This window comes from Amblyomma maculatum, chromosome 11 (assembly GCF_055883805.1).
Source record: "Amblyomma maculatum isolate TAMU_Amacu chromosome 11, ASM5588380v1, whole genome shotgun sequence".
Taxonomy (NCBI): Eukaryota; Metazoa; Arthropoda; class Arachnida; order Ixodida; family Ixodidae; genus Amblyomma; species Amblyomma maculatum.
The window spans coordinates 93,488,242-93,509,028 of record NC_139354.1 but is presented as its reverse complement, the minus strand read 5'-3'; the positions used below and the strand labels follow the sequence as shown (position 1 = coordinate 93,509,028).

Here is a 20,787-nt window from a genome sequence, read left to right as displayed (position 1 = left end):
CTGGACGAGTCTTCAGCTGGAGTGAAGATTGCTTGAAAACGTATCAACAACCTTAGATATGCGGATAATACCAGTTTAATGGCAGAAAGTGAAGTGGAACTAAAGAGACTTCTGATGCGCGTACAAGAAGAGAGTGAGACGTTTGGGCTTAAACTGAACATTAAAAAGACAAAGATCATGGCGTCTTGCCCTATCAAGTCCTGGAGCATCAAGGGACAAGAAGCGGAAGCTGTAACAGATTTTCTCTTCTTGGACTTCAAGATTACCCCGGAAGGAGACTGCAGCCATGAAATTAGGAGACGCCTGCTTCTGGGAAAGAGAGCAATGGTTAGCCTTGACCGCCTAGTAAAGAGCAGAGATATTAGTCTGCCAACCAAGATCCCTATAACTCGTGCTAGGGCCTTTCCAGTTGTGATGTATGGATGCGAGAGTTGGACTGTGAAAAAGGCTGACCGCCGAAGAATTGACGCGTTTGATGTGGTGCTGGCGAAGACTCTTGAAAGTTCCTTGGACTGCCAGAAGATCAAATCAGTCGATATTGTCGACCATAAACCTTGACTGCTCATTGGAGGGTCAAATTCTAAAGTTAAAGCTCAGCTACATTGGTTATCTGATAAGAAGAGAGGAGTCGCTGGAGAAAGATTTGATGTTAGGAAAGGTTGAGGGTGAGCGGTGAAGGGGTAGGCAGCGAGCGCGATGGTTAGAAGGCATCCTCGAGGCATTGCAGGTGAAGTTATGTGATGTTAGGAAGATAGTGAGAGACCGGAAAGCGTGGCGTGACATGGTCCATAGGGTCACGAACAGTCGGAGACGACTGAACGACTGAACTGAAATTGAACTTCACTCATGCATCTACAAAGGGGGGACCGCACAAACCTACTGGAACTACCGGGAACAATTACAAGCGATATAGCTGCGATGAGTCTCCCATGGCTGTTAAAGGTTACTGCACGCAACACTGGACAGAGGAACAATATTGATTACTACTGTTTCCTGGTGCCAGGGTGGTGCTGCGGGAAGCAGGTACATTGCGAAAGCGTTTTGCGTAAACACTAGCTCAACATGTATCAACACCAACCATATAGAGGTGCACGCTTGAGCCATTTTGTACATGCCACCATGAACAGCTCGTCAAATAAAGATAAAATTATTCTAAAAAGGCACCTGAACCCACCCAACATATGTCCCAATACGAGGACTAACAGGCGTTATTTTTTCGGGGTGGCCGTGCGAATTTGTGGAGAAACGCAGCGATAATCGACTAAGACGCTGAGTAGTCGGAAATACGTTTTTTCCTATATGGCGTTCTCTAAATAATTGTTGCATATCCACTTTATTTCCCTATGCAAGATTGATTGACCGTGATTGTTGTAGGACTTTTCTCCTCCCTGGGCATCTGGCAACCAACTTTGTGGTTAGTACGTTCCTATTGTAGGCAAAAGGATGGTCCGCTGTGAGAAGGCTCTTATGCTTTCAAAGGATAAGGACCACGTGAATGAAAATAAGTTGATTGCCATATATAGCCCTTTGGTAAGCGCTACAAAAAATGATGCTGTAACTATTATTAAGTCTTTCAGGAGGCCATCAGCCGAAGTAAGCAGAGTCGCTACAATACTAGGGATTTTCGCAACAATATTAATAGGGGCCTGTGGGAAAATAAAAAAGCTGACAAGCAAGATTGACACCATCTGTTCGCGTACAATCAGATTGCTCTTGATCAAATGGTGGTCACGAGAGGCGACGTACTCAACAAACTCCGGAGTTGCCTGTTCACGCGCCTAACAAAGACAGCACAGCATGGTTGTGCGGTCAATATCGGTAAATGAAAGCTGCGACATTTCGATACTTCTACTCCCTTTTATCAGTCGAATAAGTCATGTATGCATTTGATCAGCAGTTTTTGGCTACTTTCAACGATAACAAGGATCCTGCCAATTGCTATTCACTCCAGTGACATTTAGAAAATCGCCCTTAGCTGCCAGCGACAATTGCTTGAGTTTGTAGGACTTCACGTTAATTTGTGTAATTCACCTGCGGCCATTCAGCGGTAATAGGTATTGTGATTGCTCGGAGGTTGTTAAACTAAACTACTCTTTTACATACAAGGATGATGCATCATTATTCTCGGAAATTATCCAAGAGCATATGAGGTATCTAAGTAATGTCTTTCAGCGAATGACGAGCAAGGTACGGTTGGCCGCAAACAGAATAAACTTCCCTGGTGGGGTTTGCCCACAACAGAAACACACGACAAACTCAAGTTCCCATCACATACAAACTAAGGAGTCTCCAGTGAGTTTTGCGAACGGTGGGATTCTACTGTCACTTCATCCCAAAACTGCGCTGGCCTAGCCTGCCCAGTTCATCAGCTCTTCTGGAAATGTGGCCATTGGTCTGGCAAAAAACTAAACAGGAATCCTTTCAAGCGTTGTTTGCAGCCATCGCCGAAACTAAACTCATACAGCTCTCGGATGTAACCAATCAGTGACTGTGCAAACAAACGAAAGAGCACTGTATAGATGTGACATTGCTTCAGGAGCATCAAGGCCCCATTGGCGCTTGCTAGTCGTGCCCTCAGGGACCGAAGCGAAATTATAGTCACAAAGAAGAGTGCCTAGCGATCACGCTTCCAGTAAATAGATTTGATATGTATTTTATTGAGCCGAATTGACTATTCAAACCTTTTAAAAGCTGCTATCATGGTTATCAATGTTGCAAAATCCTGCAAATTGCTTAGCCCTCGAGGCTTTCGCTCTCCACAAAAATCAATGCAGTGTGGAGTATCGGAAGGGCACCTTCAACAAAATAGGAGACGCCCTCAAGCCGGCACCAACAGCTCTTGCTGAAGCAACTCCTGCAGACACCTGGGGCCCATCGGTGCTTCGTAAGCAGCTCCTGGATGCTCAGCGCACTGATCGCCAGTGTAGCCAAATGCGTCATTGTCCGAGCAAGGCCAGCAGATAACCGGCCAGTAAGTACGACTGGGAGTTTGTAACAGCCATTGGCCTATTTTTGCTATATATGCCTGCGGCCGGCACAGAGGAGAATACCAATTTTGTGTTGGTATATCTAAGAGCATTAGCCCTTCCTAACAAACTTCCATGACACACACCTCGTACGCCACAAAGACAACAAAACGTCATTACAAAATATGCCGTGTCGTGTGGTGGCTTCGCATAAATAAGGATTCCTTGTATGCTCTTGTCATATCTGCCACACCGAAGAGAACAGCTAAAAGAAACCACCCGGCTTGAACAGCGGGATGAGAGCCAATACCAACAAATTTATTTCCTGCAATGTAATGTGTCGCTATCCCAGAAAGGTGAAAGCCAATCGTTAATTGTTAGTAGCCGCTGATTACATTTAGAAATGTCCAGAAATATATCACAGGCTCAATCAAGCCTCTAACCTTATCTGAGATAGCCTGCCCGAAAGGTTCACATACTTCATCTTCCTAGCGATGTTTATCTCCGGAAATGATGAGCATTTCACGGGCGGGATGTTTATTGGCACTGGCATAGCTTTTGGCGTGCAGCACAGAAAGCAATGCCCAGCTGCCCTCAGTCCAATACCACAGACAGAGTCAACCTGAAAACTTTTCTTGTGGCCTTCTGTAGCACAGCAGTAATTACGATTCCGCTTTCATGAGATGGCCTTCGCTTGAAGGTGTACGGTAAAGTAGTGAAATGCTTTATACCGGCTGCTGTTCTCTGTGGTCGTAAGCTAAGGTTTCCCAATGATCGTGACTTACGAATGTCTCTGAATCCCATGCCCCATGTTATTCTAGGTTCACCGAGGATATTTCCTTGTGCTTGGGTAAGATCCTCAAGAAGGCCAGGGAGAACATGGACTTCGCCCACCTAGAACACTGTAATTATTATAAGACAGCACGGCGCCGCTTGGAGACCACGGTCGTTGAAAAACTGTTCTGTCTCACGCATCTACTAGGTTATGAAGGAAGAGGGTTTGCTCACTCTCTACCTGCACAAAGGATTGGCCCTTCCTTACTGTAAAACCCAGGTCCGCTGGGTCCCACCGCCCCAGCGCCATACATGATTATGGGCCCAGTATGGCGCTGTGGACTGGACGTACTAGGACGTGGCATACTGCATACTGGAACGCTCACCATAGTTGCACTGGTTGCCCGTAGAAAAAAGGCATCGGATAAAATGTAAAAACCTAGAAAGTAACGAAGCACCTCAAGTACATAAAAAAAGCAAAAAAAAGCAAAAAACATCAAAACTACAAGAAAAAAACTGCAGGACTGGCGCGCTTCGAACTAGGTACCTCCTACTCCGTAGGTATCTACGCTAACCATTCAGCCACGCTGGGATTTATTTCCTTCATTGCATGAGAAACCTTCCGTAAAAAAAGAAAGAACTCCACTTTCCATGCCTAAAGTTACCTGGCTGCTTACGAGCCCGCCATATCTTTAGCCCTCAGTCACGCCGAGAACTGGGCAGTTTGAAACATTTCTGCGTGTTATGTCATGACCACGTTTATAAGGTTGGGACATCATGCTTCGAGGCGTGCAGGCCACTGCTGCCTCTCTCACAATTACAATTCTTGACCATTAGAGCTTGCTGTATGCTCTCACGATTTGAAACTATTGTTCTGGATGCCTATGTGCACTATTTTGTGCGCTAGAATAGTTTTAACATGTGAAGTTGACCGCTAGCAAATTCACCAGCACGGCTCTACAGTGCTGCTCTGGTACCGTGGGCGTACTTTTCGCTGAACACGGAGCTGTACCAGAAACCTTCAGGGAAAAAAGGGCGACCAAGATTCAATACCGTTAAGCGCCGCAGCGACGACACCATTTTGCTGGTAACTAAATCTTATTTGTATGTAAAGATTTCGGGAAGCATTGCGATGACCGAGGGCTAATTTGATTTACACGCAGAGCAAGAAGAAGCTTAAAAGCTTGAGAAACACGCAAAATATTACGCATTAAAAGCGCTGTATGTTGTTTTTTTCTTTCGTGGGGCCATCGCTCGGTACACTGCTCTCTTTCTCTTTTTATTTTTTCATTCTGCTGTTTATACTGGGCCGCGGTGCAGGCTGCGCTAACTAATGCATAGGCCTCGTTTGGAGCCTGTGATTGAGCCCGCATTCAACATTTTGGCAGTAATCATTGTATAAGAGTGCCCTCAAGATACGCTTCGAAGTTTATATGCATGATAACCCACATTATTCAATTCTAGTTTTAGTTTTACGCTCATCATCGGTGTGTGATGAGATATTAGAGGCGCGGCGATCGTGGTCTCGCTCGAAACGCTCGAAACAACCTACAGAAACATGGAAACTCTAGAAAAAAAGATACTTCCTTTGTTTTTTTACAGGTGTGCTTCGAATTTGTAGCAAAAAGCGCTTACTTGAACCATATTTTTCATATGCTTACTATTTCTCGCCTCCCAGTTTTCGTATTTCCGAGTATTTTCAAAGGGATACTGGGACCAGTGCGGCCCCAGCGCACATACAGTGCTTTTTCCAGTGCATTGCAGATACCAACTTCCCACCCAGCGTCGAAAAGCTAATCCCAGCGTTTTACTCCCATCGTACCAGCGCAACCAGTGTCTTCCCCTCACTGCTCGAGTGAATATCGTAGATCTCCAGAGTCCCCAGCAGACCAGTGTGAAACTAGAGCAAAAATCGTATTGGTTTCGCAATGGAAGACGCTGGTTTTTGCAATAGGGTTACGTGGTAAAAAAGCACTTGCCACGGTTGTTTAGCAAATTTTTCATAGGCATGGCGCAGAAAACATGCCAATCAATGTGGCCTATCTCCAAACGCACAATGAAAATCCAATAACCGCATAGACGACCCACATTGCATTACAGCTACCACGGATCGGCGGAGGCCTTCGAATGTTTTTTTGACTCCTCGGGAGGCGTCCCATCTTCAACATGGGCGGTATGGGGCTCCTGCGACTCGTTTTGCCTTTTAAACTGTGCGAGCGGGTTTTCTTGTGCGCTTGTGCACTGTGAGCTGTGTGTGTGCAGTTTATCGGAGAGCGTGAAGTGTGCTCTGTTGCTCTTAGGCTTGAAAAAGGGGCGAAATAGAAAATCCGGTGAGAGATTCTGATGGAAGCGTCCCTTAGACACTGTCGGATTTTGCTGTGCAGCACGAGACATCCTAATGTAAATGAATTGCAGAGTGTAGCCCTAACAGGATTTATTTATAATGCTTGTACGAATACCCACGGTTACTTAAGGGCATTATTGCAGGGGGCGGGGAGAATGGGAGAACAATATGTCTTAAATGAACATGCAACAAAACGTCATCTCGACGGCAAACGGTTTTCATGGCACCACAGGGTGAAATTCACAACATTTAAATGGAAAGTGTACACTATGGCATGAAGCGCCACCGTGAAGCGCAGCGCCAGCCAAAAGAAATGAAGTAAACGGGATGATATGCATCTACGGCAGACTATGCGACAAAAATAACTGAAACACTGAACATGTTTCACATTCACCAATGCTCTTGCGAAGTGTATTGTAGTGTGGGGAAGAATGCGGAAAAAATTAAATACATTAGACATCAGTTCGACAGCACATTTCATGAACTTTCACCTAGTGACGGCATTGTTTAGAGAATAAGTTTGAAGAGAAAGTGCACAGGTTCTTATTTATTCTTGGAGACCAAAGTAAATTCGGGAAAATGTTATAGCTTTAAAGCTAACTGCTGGTGCGCTAGTGTTTTCCAGCCAATGTTCTCTTTACCATTCATACTGCTACGGAGGTTATAATTGCCAGAAACAAATCTTGTAGCATGGCTTTGGATGCGTTTAACCTCTTTTATAAGATTAGAGCTTTGATGGCCCCTACCGCGCAAGCGCACTCCAGTACCGGATGAACATTTGTTATGCAGATCAGTTTACTTTCTATAAAAGTTACATATAATGAGGTTTAGCTTAGGCGATGACTTCAGGTTAAGTATTAGACATTTCGGTTCCATGTGAAATCTCTGAAACAGAGACCCCAAATATTTGTATTGTTGCGCCTTTTAAAGCAGAAGTCAATCCATATTAAAGACTGATCTCACAGGAAAGCTTTACAGGTGAATGGCACATGTTCACATTTAGCGCGGTTTAAGGATATGCCCCACTTAGTGCCCCAAACATGAATTTTCCTTATTGGAACCTGCTAACAATGCAATCATTTTCTACATTCCTGAAAATTGCGCAATCACTCCCACAAAACCTCCTTTTGCAATATAGATATTGTAAAATTCATTTATAAAGCTAAAAATAACAAAGGTCACAAAACAAAAGAGGGAAATGGTGCCTCATGCGATCAGTATTTTGGTTGAGTTACGTTCACGCGAGAAGCATTGTTTTTGTAGTGTTCGGATCTTTTTCGCATTGTGCCATCGCACTATTCGCACACAGCCGTAGTTTGCCTTTCCGTGTAAAAGCACTGACCCACTTGTTTGTACTAAACGTATTGCTCTACAGTGAACCTTAATCTCGGGCTTTGCATTGCGGCGGTGTCCACAACTGTATTGCTTCACAGTGACCTTCGTTGATATAAAATAAACCAGTCGTTTTATAAGAACTGTGGACTTCTTACTAATCGGGCCCGACCACAGCTCGTGGACCCGTTCTCTAAATGGCGTGGCCCTCAAATCTTCACAGCTGTATTTACAACCAAATAGACCACGGATAAGAGACAAAAGGATCAGGGACATGTGCCGATATAGCTAGGATTGCAGGATATGTGGGCATCATATATCAAAATGATTTGAGGATGCACCTGTACAATACTTTTCTTGTTTCTTGCATTCTTTCTTACAGTAAAAGAATATCCCGTTGCAATCAACCTCGTGTTGCGCTTACCTTTAAAAGATACTTTCCGGTTTTTAGTTCAGGCACAACCATCAAGGTAGTGAGCGGCCGCAGACCTGTTCCCGTGAGCACGTCAGAATAGGTCTTCTGAACTTCAGAAACAGGCCACATGTCAATTCCGAATGATTTCAGCATGTTGAGGAGCTCGTCTTTTAATTTCTTTTTTTCTTGTTTCTCTTGCTTTTTGCCAGCATCTGCAAATGCAACACAAAAGGCAACATAATCATTCAGAAAGTACTAAAGTATTTACTCTTTAACCCCTTGCAAAAGGGAAGCACAAAACAAGCAAAGCTGAGTTTATCTTGTAACCTTGTATTGATTCGTAAGCGGTACATCTCCGTTGCAATTGAAGAAAATTGAAACCAATCCCCCACTTAATATCAGCTTGAATTTTATACACCAATCATGTAAACGCTTTGTGCAAAATCTGAGAGAGGTTTGTATTTCAGGGAGCCAGCTTTTGTATTTAAGAGATAACAGGATACACCAGCTGTCATGCCTGCTTTCGTACCATCTTCTTAAATTAGATGAAAATTGTGGACATTCGGAATTATGCATCTATTATATTTATTTAGTAAGACTGAATTTTCAGTCCCGCTATTACGTCTTCTGACATAGTGAAAACATTTTATTGTTACCGGGTTTCAAGACGTTGAACATAGAAAAAGAAAATAGATGTCCGATGAATATGAGACAGATTTAATGAAAGACGATGGGCCTGCCGCGAGCAAACTGCCTGCTTCTTAATCCGTAACATCACCCGGGGCCACCGACTGATCGTCCCGATCATGGACGAGGAAGAATATCGATGACGGTGGCTCACATGGCATGACAATTGGCGTTACTCGGTGGGTGAAAGTAAAAGACGAGAAAGGGCCTGCCGCCACAATGTTTCCCTGATGAGGCCTAGCCATGATGCAATCGGGTCACAGGTCGCAAACATCCCATATGGTCGACACCCCGGCATGCAACGCATGGCATGGGCAGAGGTGATGTCTTCATGGTGAGGCAGTGTCTCGGGTCGTTGAGGTCTTCGGTCGGCACTGCTGTAGGTGGGGTAGTCTATTCGACCGGGCCTCTCGTCGTGCCTTGAAGTGTTGGTGGCGTCTCGTGTGAGTAGGATCATTTGGTTGCGTTTATCCATCTTCGTTGCGTCTAGCGAGCGTCTCAAGTACCCGCTTTAGACAGCCGTAGCACATGCCGGGCGCCGAAGCTCCGGGCTAAGATGAAGAATGATGAACTGCGCTGTTCCTCGAACCAAATTATTATGGGGCGGCAAGGCGATGAACATTGCAAAAGAGAACAGAGAGATGCGCATTGACAATGAGATTGTTTTAATGAATGAAGGTGGCCCTGCTGTGAGCTCTCCTGGCCACGCATTTGTCTTCTTCTTTGTACGTAACAATATTACCAATAAGCACGTCTCAGTTTACAACCAATGTCGTGGCCTAAGGTACGTATTCATGCTGTTTACAACACCTGACAAAGCATCGCATTAGATAGGCCCCTGGCTACTCCAATCTAGCATCTAGCCTCAATCTAACATTTAATAGGCTAAATTTCCATAGAGTTTTGCCATTTTCTGCGGAGCAATTGACCACAGCTGTTGGCAGATATTTTATGCAGTGGTTGTCATAGACATAACTTGAAACTAGACGTTCAAGCATTGAACTCATGATTATCTGTATAGATTTGTATGATAAGCGCAGCCTATCAGTACTCGTAACGAACTAGATACCGATGATTTCAAGTCAGTAGCTTACCAAGGGGTACGGCGGATGAAGCATATACAATGTCCAAGGTTTGTTTACTACGCCTCTAAAGTTTAACACTGAGTAGGACAAGCAGAAGAATTCTTCTTGGATCAGACTTTATGTAGCAACATGAATAAAGGCTACAGCCTTATGTAGAGTAAGTAGATTAACGTTGTTCTGTTCAATAGTCCTTTAGACCTGCACATTCTTGACGAGCGAGAAGATGGTGGGGAGAATCCAAGATGTTGTATATCCGTTATGCGTGAAAATCACACTGTAGAGAATGCAATACAGGTGTCGATATACTGAGCAAGACTCGGTTAGGTTCCAGGAATTGCAGCCAGAGAAGATGGTTGCAGTGCGCACCCGAAAATTATTTTTGACTACTGCAATGCATTTTCCATCAAAGTAAGAAACAACCGAAGTCTTAAAGCAACTAGCAGATGCGGCTGAACTTTCATATAGTTATTTATACTTATAGATCCTGGTACAGTAGAGAACGTGGATGTGATTGACTCTGGGAGATGGCTACGTGCTTGGTTATTTAATGTGCAGGTACCGCAAGGGGATATCTTTTCAAAGCAGTCTTGATTTTCGGATGGCGTGTAGTGAACTGATAATATGGACACAAAGTTAACCTAGAGGTAGTCAATAAATGCTGATTCTTTATATTTTCCTCTAATAAACACAGTCACTTTACGGAGGAGGGCACTGACAGGGACAGGATTGATTTCATCATGAGTCTTTCATAAGCCAAATAAGCTGCATTCCATTTCAGTGGAGAAAGACAGACTGGATAACTGCAAGTGATGAAAGCAGATATGAAATGAAGTTTTTCAAATGATATTAAACGTAAAACAGCTCGTGGGATTCAGAGAACAGAAAATATAACGAAATCTAGCATTCTGAAGAAGACCATGCAGTGTGGGAAGCCATGGTAGAGAGTTTCAAATAAGTACGATTTGAAATGTATTGAATTGAGAAAAGGTAGCCGGCTTTAATACGCAGTGGCTAATAACATTGAGGGTACTCGAGCATTGGAAGATCCTTAGCATAAGGAAGGAACGAAAAATTTGAATATTTTCTGTACAGTAGCATGAATCACCTACACACTACATGCGAAATAATCCTACAGTAGAGTCAACGCAGCCTTCTTTTTTAAAAATCATTATACTACGCTCGATTTTCTCAGAGGTAGAACAAAACACGCCATCAGGCGAAAATTCAACGTGCACAGGAAGGGGTTATGATTTTCGGGTGAAAATCAGAGATGAAAATCAGGGTGAAACAAAGATGAGGGTGAAAAAACCGCAATTTTTTTCGAAAAAGTCGATTTTGTGTTTTCTCGCGTTTTGTATTCTTCAAAGCCTCTCCTTTTATGTATAAAAAATCAAAGCCGAGGATCAACGGGAAGTTAGTAAAAAATGCAAATAAAACACTCGCGGTGCCTCGTGAAGCTGCAGATTTGACCACATTTCGGGCATGCGAAATTTTGCACAACGGCGTCGCCCACTTTTGAATTTTCGCGTGGGAGTAGGCTCAACCTCCTTCTCCCAGAAGCCTCATCGGCAGCGGCGCATTCCTGATCAAAATGATGAAAAGAAAAGGTTCTTTCCCGCCAAAGTCGACCGCTGCGACTGGCCCAATAAATCACGTGGTATTGGACTATTGGAGCGCCGCCATTGGCCACGAGCCTTCCACCGCGCTGGCGAACGCAGACGCTCTTTCTTCGATCTGCTGTCACGCGAGACGCGCACCAACGCTACTGTCCGGGTTTTTATTCTTGCTACGCCATGGATACAAGCGAAAAACGTGATTTTCGCTCACGTAAGTTCCTGACGAGGCATCAATACAAAGGAAGACGACCCAAGCGCAAGCGGAGAGCGTCTGCCGCGAGGCCTAACTGCGGCAACGGGGCCGCACCCGATTTAGATGCCGCAAGCTTTATCCGGAGCGTCGATGACTTTGTCAGTGCATCTGAGAGGAAGATAAAGATGTTTTACGACGATAACAAGTACGCAGACGAGCGCGGAAGCACAGTTGTGTGCGAGATCGGCATGATAAACGACCTCGTCAGCGGCGCGGCGTGCCCGGCTTACGAACGATGCGATCTCTGGGTCAGAGAATCGGCCGGGAAAAGGAAAGAACTGGCATCATTTTTGGAACTGTACTGCAGAAATGACGCGTGTGCAACAACCGTCGTTTATTCGGCGTAGAATGCAAGCCGTGCATCTCGATCGTGCAACAGTGATGACACGTGCGCCCGTGGCAGTGCAAGGGAAACCTTCGCCTTGAACGTAAAGTCGGTGGTCGCAGCGCGCGCGATCGGCATTGGACATGAACAGCTTTTACGGTTTTGCGCGATTATGGGCATTGTAAAGCCAATGCATCATAAGGCTTTTATTGCTGTCAGAAAAAAAGTGCGCGCTGCGGCGACAAAAGCTGCCGCTGAAAACCTTACACAAGCCAGGCAGCTGACTGCAGGTGAGGCAGGATGCACGAATGTCGCAGTCATGTTCGACGGAACGTGGCAGACGAGAGGCCACAGACGCCACAATGGTGTGGGTACAGCCATCTCACTTCTGACAGGGCTGTGCTTAGACTATGAAGTCCTCTCCAACTACTTCCTAAGCTATAGTAGGCACAAGGCACTGGAGGATAACGAAGAAATTTGGAATGCCGTTCACACACCTGTGTGTGAGAAAAACACAACCAGCTCGGCACACGCAATGGAGACCGAGGCTGCCCTAAGAATCTGGAAGAGGAAAGTCCTGTATGACACACCCCTCCAGTTCACAACTTTCCTGTCTGAGGGGGACAGCAAAGCCTATGCTACCGTAGCGGAGCTGGGTATCTATGGCAGCATTCCTGTGCAAAAGGAAGATTGCAAAAACCATGTTGCAAAGAGACTGGGCACTGCACTGCAGAAGATGAATTTTCCAAGAGGAGAGAAGCTGAATGATCGTACAATCCACAAGCTGCAAGGCTATTTTCAAGTGGCAATCACCAGTAACAAAGGGAATGTAAGGGATATGTATTGTGCTGTCTGGGCATCATACTTTCATTCCTGCTCAAGGGATGGTGCCAGCTGCCACAAATTTTGTCCAGACGGAGAGATGTCTTGGTGCGAGCATAAGCGCGCAATAGCTTTGGGTCAGCCAGCACCAGTGCACACTCCCATCCCGAGCGTTTCACAATGCAAGGCTGTGCTGCCAGTCTACAAAACATTGACAGACGAGAAGCTGCTCCAGCGCTGTGTTAAAGGACAAACACAAAACGCAGCAGAATTCACTCAATAGTAAGATATGGCTGCTGTGGCCCAAGACAAAGTTTGCAACACGAACTGTAGTTGAGACAGCGACAGCAATCGCCGTCCTTTGGTTCAACAAAGGGCACACAGGTTTCGAGGAGGTGCTACAGGAGCTTGGCATCCTACCATTAAAGGAACTGCTTTCTCTAAGCAAGGAGGCTGACAGGAGGCGCATCTCAAGTATGTCCTCAAAGACAACTGCGGAGGCTAGGGCCCATCGCCGCAGTGCAACGAAGAAGGCCCGTATGAAGGAGTATGCTCGCAGGGATTGTGAGGGGGTAACCTATGGGGCTGGTGCCTTCTAACTTTGTATATATCTTTGAGACCCTCTACCTGACATTCTATGTAAATGTCATCAGTATATACTGAGCAGTGTTTTAGTGAACTTGTTTTTAACTTTCAAATTCGTTTTTCTCTGTTCCTCAAGTTGTCCCATTTTCGGAGTTGTGCACTAACATTTGACCACTTTACATTGTCCAATCACAATGAAACTTTGCATGCTTATGCCTTGGAATGTGCTTAATTAAAAAAAAACAACTTTCAGACCTTTTATCAAACTTATTCAATGAGATAATTTTAAACGTTTATTTGTTGGGAGTGGTAAAAGTGATACTTCACATTTAAATTTTTTTCTAGAAAAAACATCACTAATGGAACACTATATTTTTTGCTTTATTGAATTCGACTATTCATTTGGAGCAATATGAGCTATTTTTCGGTATTCTGTTGGGCTCCCTGTTGTTACATAAGTGTGCACAAACATGCATTGTTTTACAGTTGTGTGGTATGTAAACAAAGAACCGAATGAGCCATCAAAGAACTAAAAGCAAATTTGAAAAGAGGAGCTCGAACTCTTCAAATTAATAAAGTTTCATTTAGCTGTGACAAAAAGTAAAGAAAATGTTTTTCCGAGCCGCATATCCCCTTAAAAAGTACAGTGTGCTTAAAGGCGAACACAATAACTTCCTGTGTTCGCTCTTTCAGCGCAATACCTTTTAAAATGACATTTACGCACTAGATCGTCTCAAAGGTCAATATAAACTGATTCCTGCGGAGACCTGCATAAGGGTATTTGTATAATGTATTAGCGATTATGTTTTAGTCCATTCTATCTCATAACATTCATCCTCTAAAACCCCGTTGTTTGGATGTTGGACATACCTTGGAAACGCATTTGCAACTTTGATGAAATCAAATTATTTATATTGCCACATAGCTTTCATTCTTTTTACAAAAACTTGTGAGCTACCCTTATCTTGTGACATGATCGCGTGGCGTCTTCATCTCTTGGATAATCGATCACGAAGTTCAGCTAGTTGCTTCTTGCCACATTTGTTGGTGATGTCTGATGGACTTGCTAATTGGTGTCCCATGTTCCCATAACATGCTGACATCAGCGACACCACTCATCAGCCCCAAACACGCCACACCATTAACAAATGGAGTGCTCATATCCGAGGCTTGCAACTCGAGTTTGAGCCACTGACTACACCAGTACGAGGCATAATAATTACTCAGGTCATCCGAACAGGTCAGCACTCTGGCAACGCATATCCGTTCGATTTACTTGCGCCTCGAGCCCCGCCATTGTTTCATGGTGACCGTTTAAGGATGTTGCATACTGGTTGGCAAGTTACAACTGATTGCCCGCGCTCAGTGAATGGCACGGCGAGCAGAGATTGATGACCGTGTACTTCGCTCTGCAAGACGGCAAAGACGTGGTATGTGAACCTCCAGGCATCTTTTTCAAGCTGAGTACCTTTGCGTCGTGCATTGCACGCAAAATTAAGCTCGAGCGAGTGAAACAACTGTAGAGATTTGAGTTTTCTCTCAGTCAAAACAGTGAAAGGAGTGCGTGGCTATGTTTTTAGAAGACATGCGATGACTCTTCAATCGGGCCGACCCTGCAAAGTGGAGGCAGCGATGATCCGACACCTCATGTGTGGGAGAAAAGAGCAGCGGTTTACTGGCCTCTTTCGCGAACATGCAACAATCGTCGCCGCTTTCGTTAAGGAAACCACATGTATGGAACGTTCACTGCAGAAGCGAAGTGGACTATACGGCCGTCTGACAACTGTAGCAAACACACACTACTGCGCGTCCGTGCCAGTCACAGGGAACGAGGTGCAAGAATTTTGCGAAGCATTTTCCTCGAAGAACTGCAAAACCTTTGTTTCGATGCAGCGCATTCAAATTCATTCTACTGGGGCTTTTATCCGGGATGAAATCAGACGAGGGGTGGGGACACATCCAGCGCGAGTACAAGACCAATACATCGTGTCTTATAGGTCCTGCTACCCTCACCTTTCCCGCGTCGACCGCTTTTCTACCCATTGGCAGATCTTCACACCGATGCCTGCGCCCTGTCTAGCCGCAGGTGGAATGACGTGCGGCGATCAGCCAAGCGCACTCGTAGGGCGCGCAGAACCGGCTGTCTGCGTGGAGCCCAGCCATCTTTTCGATTACCACACCTGATTACAGGTTTGAGAGGATTGGCACCGGATGCGCGCCTACTCTGCTATGATGAAAGACCGCATTTGGCAGCAATGGCAGTGGCGATCATCACCCCTGAGGTGGTTCGTTTTGCCCAGACAGTCCTCTGCAAACTTCAGAGGCAATTACCAGGAAACCTATACACCGCGACTTGCGAATATGACGGTGCCGCTAACTGCTCAGATTTACAGCTTTCACCGGACGACTTGACGCGGAGGCCATAGTGGGGACGATCCATCCCAAGACCTCATCGATGTTTTAGGACGCATGGTTTGTGCAGAAATTCCTGTACCCGCCAGCAGATTTAACTTTACCGCACAACTGTATCTAGATGCTACTAGCTGCTACACTCCAGAAGGCCCTGACACTTCGTTCTGGATCAATGAAGGGCGCCGCCAGTGGCCATGTGATTACGCCCATCACCCTCCGTACTTGACGAACACAAATTCGTGTATATATACTTTCATTCACACCTTAGCCGCCTTATAAGAGTGCTCTAAAGATCTAATTATCGATATGGATTCTTTTCACGAGTATGGTGAAGTTATCGACTTTCGGCAGCTCATGGAACCTTTCACCGTCGAGCAAGTCATCGAAAGCGACTTAGAGCTCCGCAGAGCAACGTTGCACGATTGTGATGACTACATTAGGATTCTTCCGCGAGAGATAAAGTTCATCACAGTGAAGTTTGATAACAGCACCAGCACATATGGCATCGCTGAAGTCAACATGCTGTCACTGCAGCAGTTGTGAAAATTGGGTATCTATCTCTGGCAAAACAGTAGAGAACAACTGGACAAGAAACAAGTGCTGACTGTGCACGGCAGACAGCTTTGACGATGAGGGAAAGGAGAGTTGTGGAGTCAAGATTAAAGCACTGAAAGGAGCTCCGCCGTGTTGGCGCAACGGCTAAGATTCCCGACTACTGCTCTGGAGTACCACAGTTCGATCCCGACCGCCGGCGGCTGCATTTCGATATTGGCAAAAAAGGAAAGGCGTTTCTGTGCTCTGCGATATTAGTAAAAGCTAAATAAAGATAACGAGGTGGTCAAAATAAATATACAGCCAACCTCTACACTCCCTTTTCTCTCTTTCCAAACTCATTCTTACCTTCCTCCTTATCCTTAGCGTGAGGTTCAGGTATTCACTGAACTTAAGACAGATACTGCGTCTTTCCTTTCCTGTGAACCAGATACAGTTGTTGTTAAAGAGCCCGAAGAACCAGAAAGTCGGTAAAAAGCCCGAAGAAACAGAGAGAGAGTTTGCCAGAACTGCAGCTTGGGCAAGTTGGTTTTATGGAAACACAGCGCGAATCAAAGGGACAAGAAATAGTCAGTGAGTGTGCACAGCAAAAACCGTTGATGATGAGCAATATGAGAGTTTGGAAGTCGACAGTGAAACGTGTAGAGGCGACCGACTTACAAGACATTTAATTCTTTTTCCTCATTGCCAATGCTTTCTGGCATGCATGGTCAGCGTTTCCCTGTTTTGTTCCGCGCTTTTTTCCACAAGCAGACAGATAACTTGTTTAATCTCGGGTCCTGGCTGCATTCACCTCGGGCTCTTGCAATGTTTCACTTTAGAATTCCAAACTCTCATTTCCTTCGTCATCAATGCTGTATGCCGTACATGTTCAGCGCATGCGTCTTGTTCCGTTGTTGTGCGCTGTTTTGCTGTCAACGAGTTAGTCTAGGCCGACGCCTCGCTGAACCTGCCAATGGTTTGTTGATTAGTTTATGGAGTTTAGCGTCCACAGCAACTCAGGCTATGAGAGACGCCGTAGTGGAAAACTCAGAAAATTTCGACTACCTAGGGTTCTTTATTGTGCACTCACATCGCACAGCACACGGGCGCCTTACTTTCGTCTCCATCGAAAAGTTGCCGCCGAAAACTGGATTCAATCTCGCATCTTTTGGCACAGCATTCGAGCGCCTTATCCCCTACTCCACCACGGCGGGGGGAGCCTGCCAACGGGTGAACCGAAATTCCAGTTATCAAATTTAACCTGGAACCTCAGCCTTTGACTGCGAAAGCAAGATTGCTCATTTTGAAGAACTTGTAGTTTACCGGCCTTGCGCTCTATCTAACACGTCGGAATTCGAGGATGCGACACCTAAAATAATTACTGCTTACGTGAATCCGCATCTCTTGGTCAGTCAGCTCCGTAGCACAGAAAATCTTGTAAATGCCTTCCATGGCTGTTTTGGCATGGGCAGCAGGTATCACCAACTCGACGGCTCAATATACGCTGCCAATTTGTTGAGAGTGAAAGCAAGAGATATATATGCACTTCAGACACTGCTACATAGTGCTTCAGTTGCAGCCACTGCTCTGGTGCAACACGTGCACATTAGGAGCCAGTCTGCACTTTTATCGAGTCATAAAATAACTTCAAACTCCATCCAGACCCAGCACGCCGAAGCACAATAGACTAAAATTACGTAACCTATTACAACGGCAAATGTAAAATAACTTAAAAGGCATGACTCGGCGTATGAGCAAAGGCTCAGCCTCCTGAGAGAACGGTGAATTTCAAGGTTTCGTGCCTAAGAAATAGCCTACGTAACAATTTTCTTTACTTCTGTTTCTAAAAAGACTTCGTCGACTTACTTTGAGCACGTTTCTCCGCAACCTGAACGTTATCAGAACGTGCTTTTCAGCCTACTTCTTCTGCCTACCGTAATTCGGGGCGTTTACATTCCCGTATGTGACATTTAAATATATTCAAAGAGGAACAGGCTATTGTTTGCTCCTCTTTCTTGATAGGCCTTCTCCTCAGGAGCCTACGCACGTAAAGCAATCATTCAATCTCTTTCAGTAAAAAAACCCGTCATAGAGGTAGCTGATTCAAGAAGCTAAAACAAAACAAACATTCAGATATATATTGATATAAAGAACCGAAAGCACCAGCACCGGTCTAATTGCCTCGGGCTTTGTCACTGTACGTATGATTTATTCAAGATTTATTTCGAGGTACGGAATAAGGGGAAGGTAAATTGCGATGCGTAAGGAGAAGTTAATTGCAGCCGTAAAATGAAAACCTGCCTTATGTCGCACGACCTCTCACCTACCTTGTAAACACAACTGATAGATTTCTTTGGCTTGCGCTTTCAGGTCTTTTCCATCACCATCTGGTATGCTTGTACGTTCTTGAGGCTTTTCTTCTAGAATTCCTTTGAAAAGAGGTAAAAAAAAATTAAAGCCGGAATAAATGCTACAGTCATGAACATGAACCCAAATCGTTCTGCTCTGAACTTCCGTTGCGACTCAGATGAAAATTCTTTACATGGTGACATCTCTCACGAAATGCATACAATCTTAACAAAACCAATGCAGCAGCCATATTTGCGATAGGAAGATGAATTGTGTAAACAGTACGATTAAAGCTAATAACAATTACACCAGTTTGTTTTTGAAAAATATATCAGAGTGTGGAAAATCCTCGACGCTTATTCTGTTTGCGTATGCTGAGGTTTACGAAGATATTTATAGAAATAATATACCATAGACACTAATTCTATAAAAGCACTATGAGCTATTATTGTTTCAATCTCAACTCGGGTTTATAACACAATACCTCAATTGAAATAATGACGCATGATTTTAGTTTGCTAACTAGCAAAGAACCGAATTGATTCCTGCAGCCTATAAGGCGATTTAGAAATATGCAAAACCTTAAACTAGCCAAACAGTAAAACTCAAGAAGGGAGAGCGTACATACGCGTAGTTTTGTATTTGTACTTTAAGATTCATATAGCAAAAGAAGACCCTTACTAGCCGAAGCGGGAAACTTTGCCTCAGGATATTAGGATATTTGCTTCAATTTTGAAGTTTTCGGGACGGTAAAGATGTTCACTGCACCAAGAGGTGCTATCCGAAGAGATGGTAAAATAAATCTAACTTTATTCGGAAAGACAGGTGACGGCGATTGCATTTTGGTAAACATATATATACACTGCCTTCTGCTCTTATGCTTGTCCTCACTTCCTCACTCATTTTCAGTTGGTACTCATTCAGAAGACTACAACCATAGCAGTAAAAGCCACTGCCATATTCTATATTTTAACCAGGTTATTATGCAGCAGAGATTTATCTTCCTTTTCTTGTTTATGCTTGGAGTTTTAAATTATCTACCTTCGTCACAGAGCTCTTTTTCGTGGAAGGGGGAAACATTTAATCTCGCCATTCTTTGAGAAGAAATCTCTGAACAAACACTAAAACTGAATAGCTTGGAAAGCTTCATAAGCTAGATTTGTTTATGTTCGACAAAAATGTCCTTGCTAAAGGAGCTGTATGCACAAGCCAAAATATATTAAACATTTCATTTCTGGAGCCTAAAGACGGCATTCAGGAAGTCTTCGTCACTGCAGGTCCGTTCTATGCGAACAGCACCTGATGTAAAACTTTGTGGATACATTTTATGAGGGTCTGGAAATAAAAATATTTAACATAGGCGTTTGCAACAAACGGCACGATATTTATAATAAGAACAAATGTTATTGTTCTGGTAGTTAGTTTCTTAGTTACAGGTCCCTCACGTATTTTATATTTCGTTTAAATCAAGAGCATAAATACAATAAAAATGAAATTCATCATGTGTACGTGCATATATATATATATATATATATATATATATATATATATATATATATATATATATATGCTCTTTTTCTCGGTTCTTCGGTTGGCGATTTAGAGAAAAGTAATATATTTTGCTGTTTAAAGTAAACCGCTACGTATTCGTTATTTTAAGAACTCCTCTTTAATTGTTACAGTAGAGTTCGTGCATTGCCCTGTATTCCGCTACAATTTTATTTCGATCTTAATTCTCATCGTCGCAAATAAATTTCCGAGTAGGAAAACGAGGATTTGATGAAAAATAAAAGGAAGGTAAAATATTTGCAATATTTTGCATAACCGAATTAGTCTTCGCCGTTATTTTATGACGTGAATTCAAGCCAATCGAACATTTACACCTGTTGTCTTCCAACGAAATCAGCAAACCAATTCGACAGGCTTGCTTGCATGTATAGGGTTTTACGTCCGAAAGCAACTCAGGCTATGAGAGACGCCGTAGTAGATTTTAGGAAGTTTCGACCACCCTTGTTTCTTTAACGCGTCTTTATATCGCACAGCCCATACGCCCTCGATTGCTTCATAAGAGAAGACACCGGTATTCGATCGCTGCTCTTTGAAGACAGGAGTCGATCGTTCTAATTACTGAACCACAGCGGCGCAGTTCAGTCAACGGGAGTTGTTTCTAGAAGGTTCTCAATTTCAGTTCAGTAACAAACTGTCTTCTAGCACCAGTTTCAGAGATGTATATGCATCAGTGTGTCGAAAATTGTGAAATTCCTGTAGTTGCCCCGCGACCTCAACTC

At 44.2% G+C, this 20,787-nt stretch overlaps 1 protein-coding gene and 1 pseudogene across 1 annotated transcript in view; one reads left to right on the top strand and one right to left on the bottom strand.

Moving 5' to 3' along the window:
• LOC146174407 (neprilysin-like) overlaps positions 1 to 19,592 on the bottom strand; it is a 195,351-nt gene extending 175,759 nt beyond the window's left edge. Inside the window, exons 1-3 of the mRNA XM_084585389.1 lie at positions 19,541 to 19,592; positions 18,478 to 18,579; positions 7,841 to 8,043 (exon numbers count right to left, since the gene is read on the bottom strand). Of these exons, the coding sequence (XP_084441515.1) occupies positions 7,841 to 8,043; positions 18,478 to 18,579; positions 19,541 to 19,592 (357 nt within the window). The remainder of the gene's footprint in view (positions 1 to 7,840; positions 8,044 to 18,477; positions 18,580 to 19,540) is intronic.
• LOC146174408 (uncharacterized) lies at positions 12,333 to 13,218 on the top strand (annotated as a pseudogene).
• Positions 19,593 to 20,787: the final 1,195 nt, after the last annotated feature.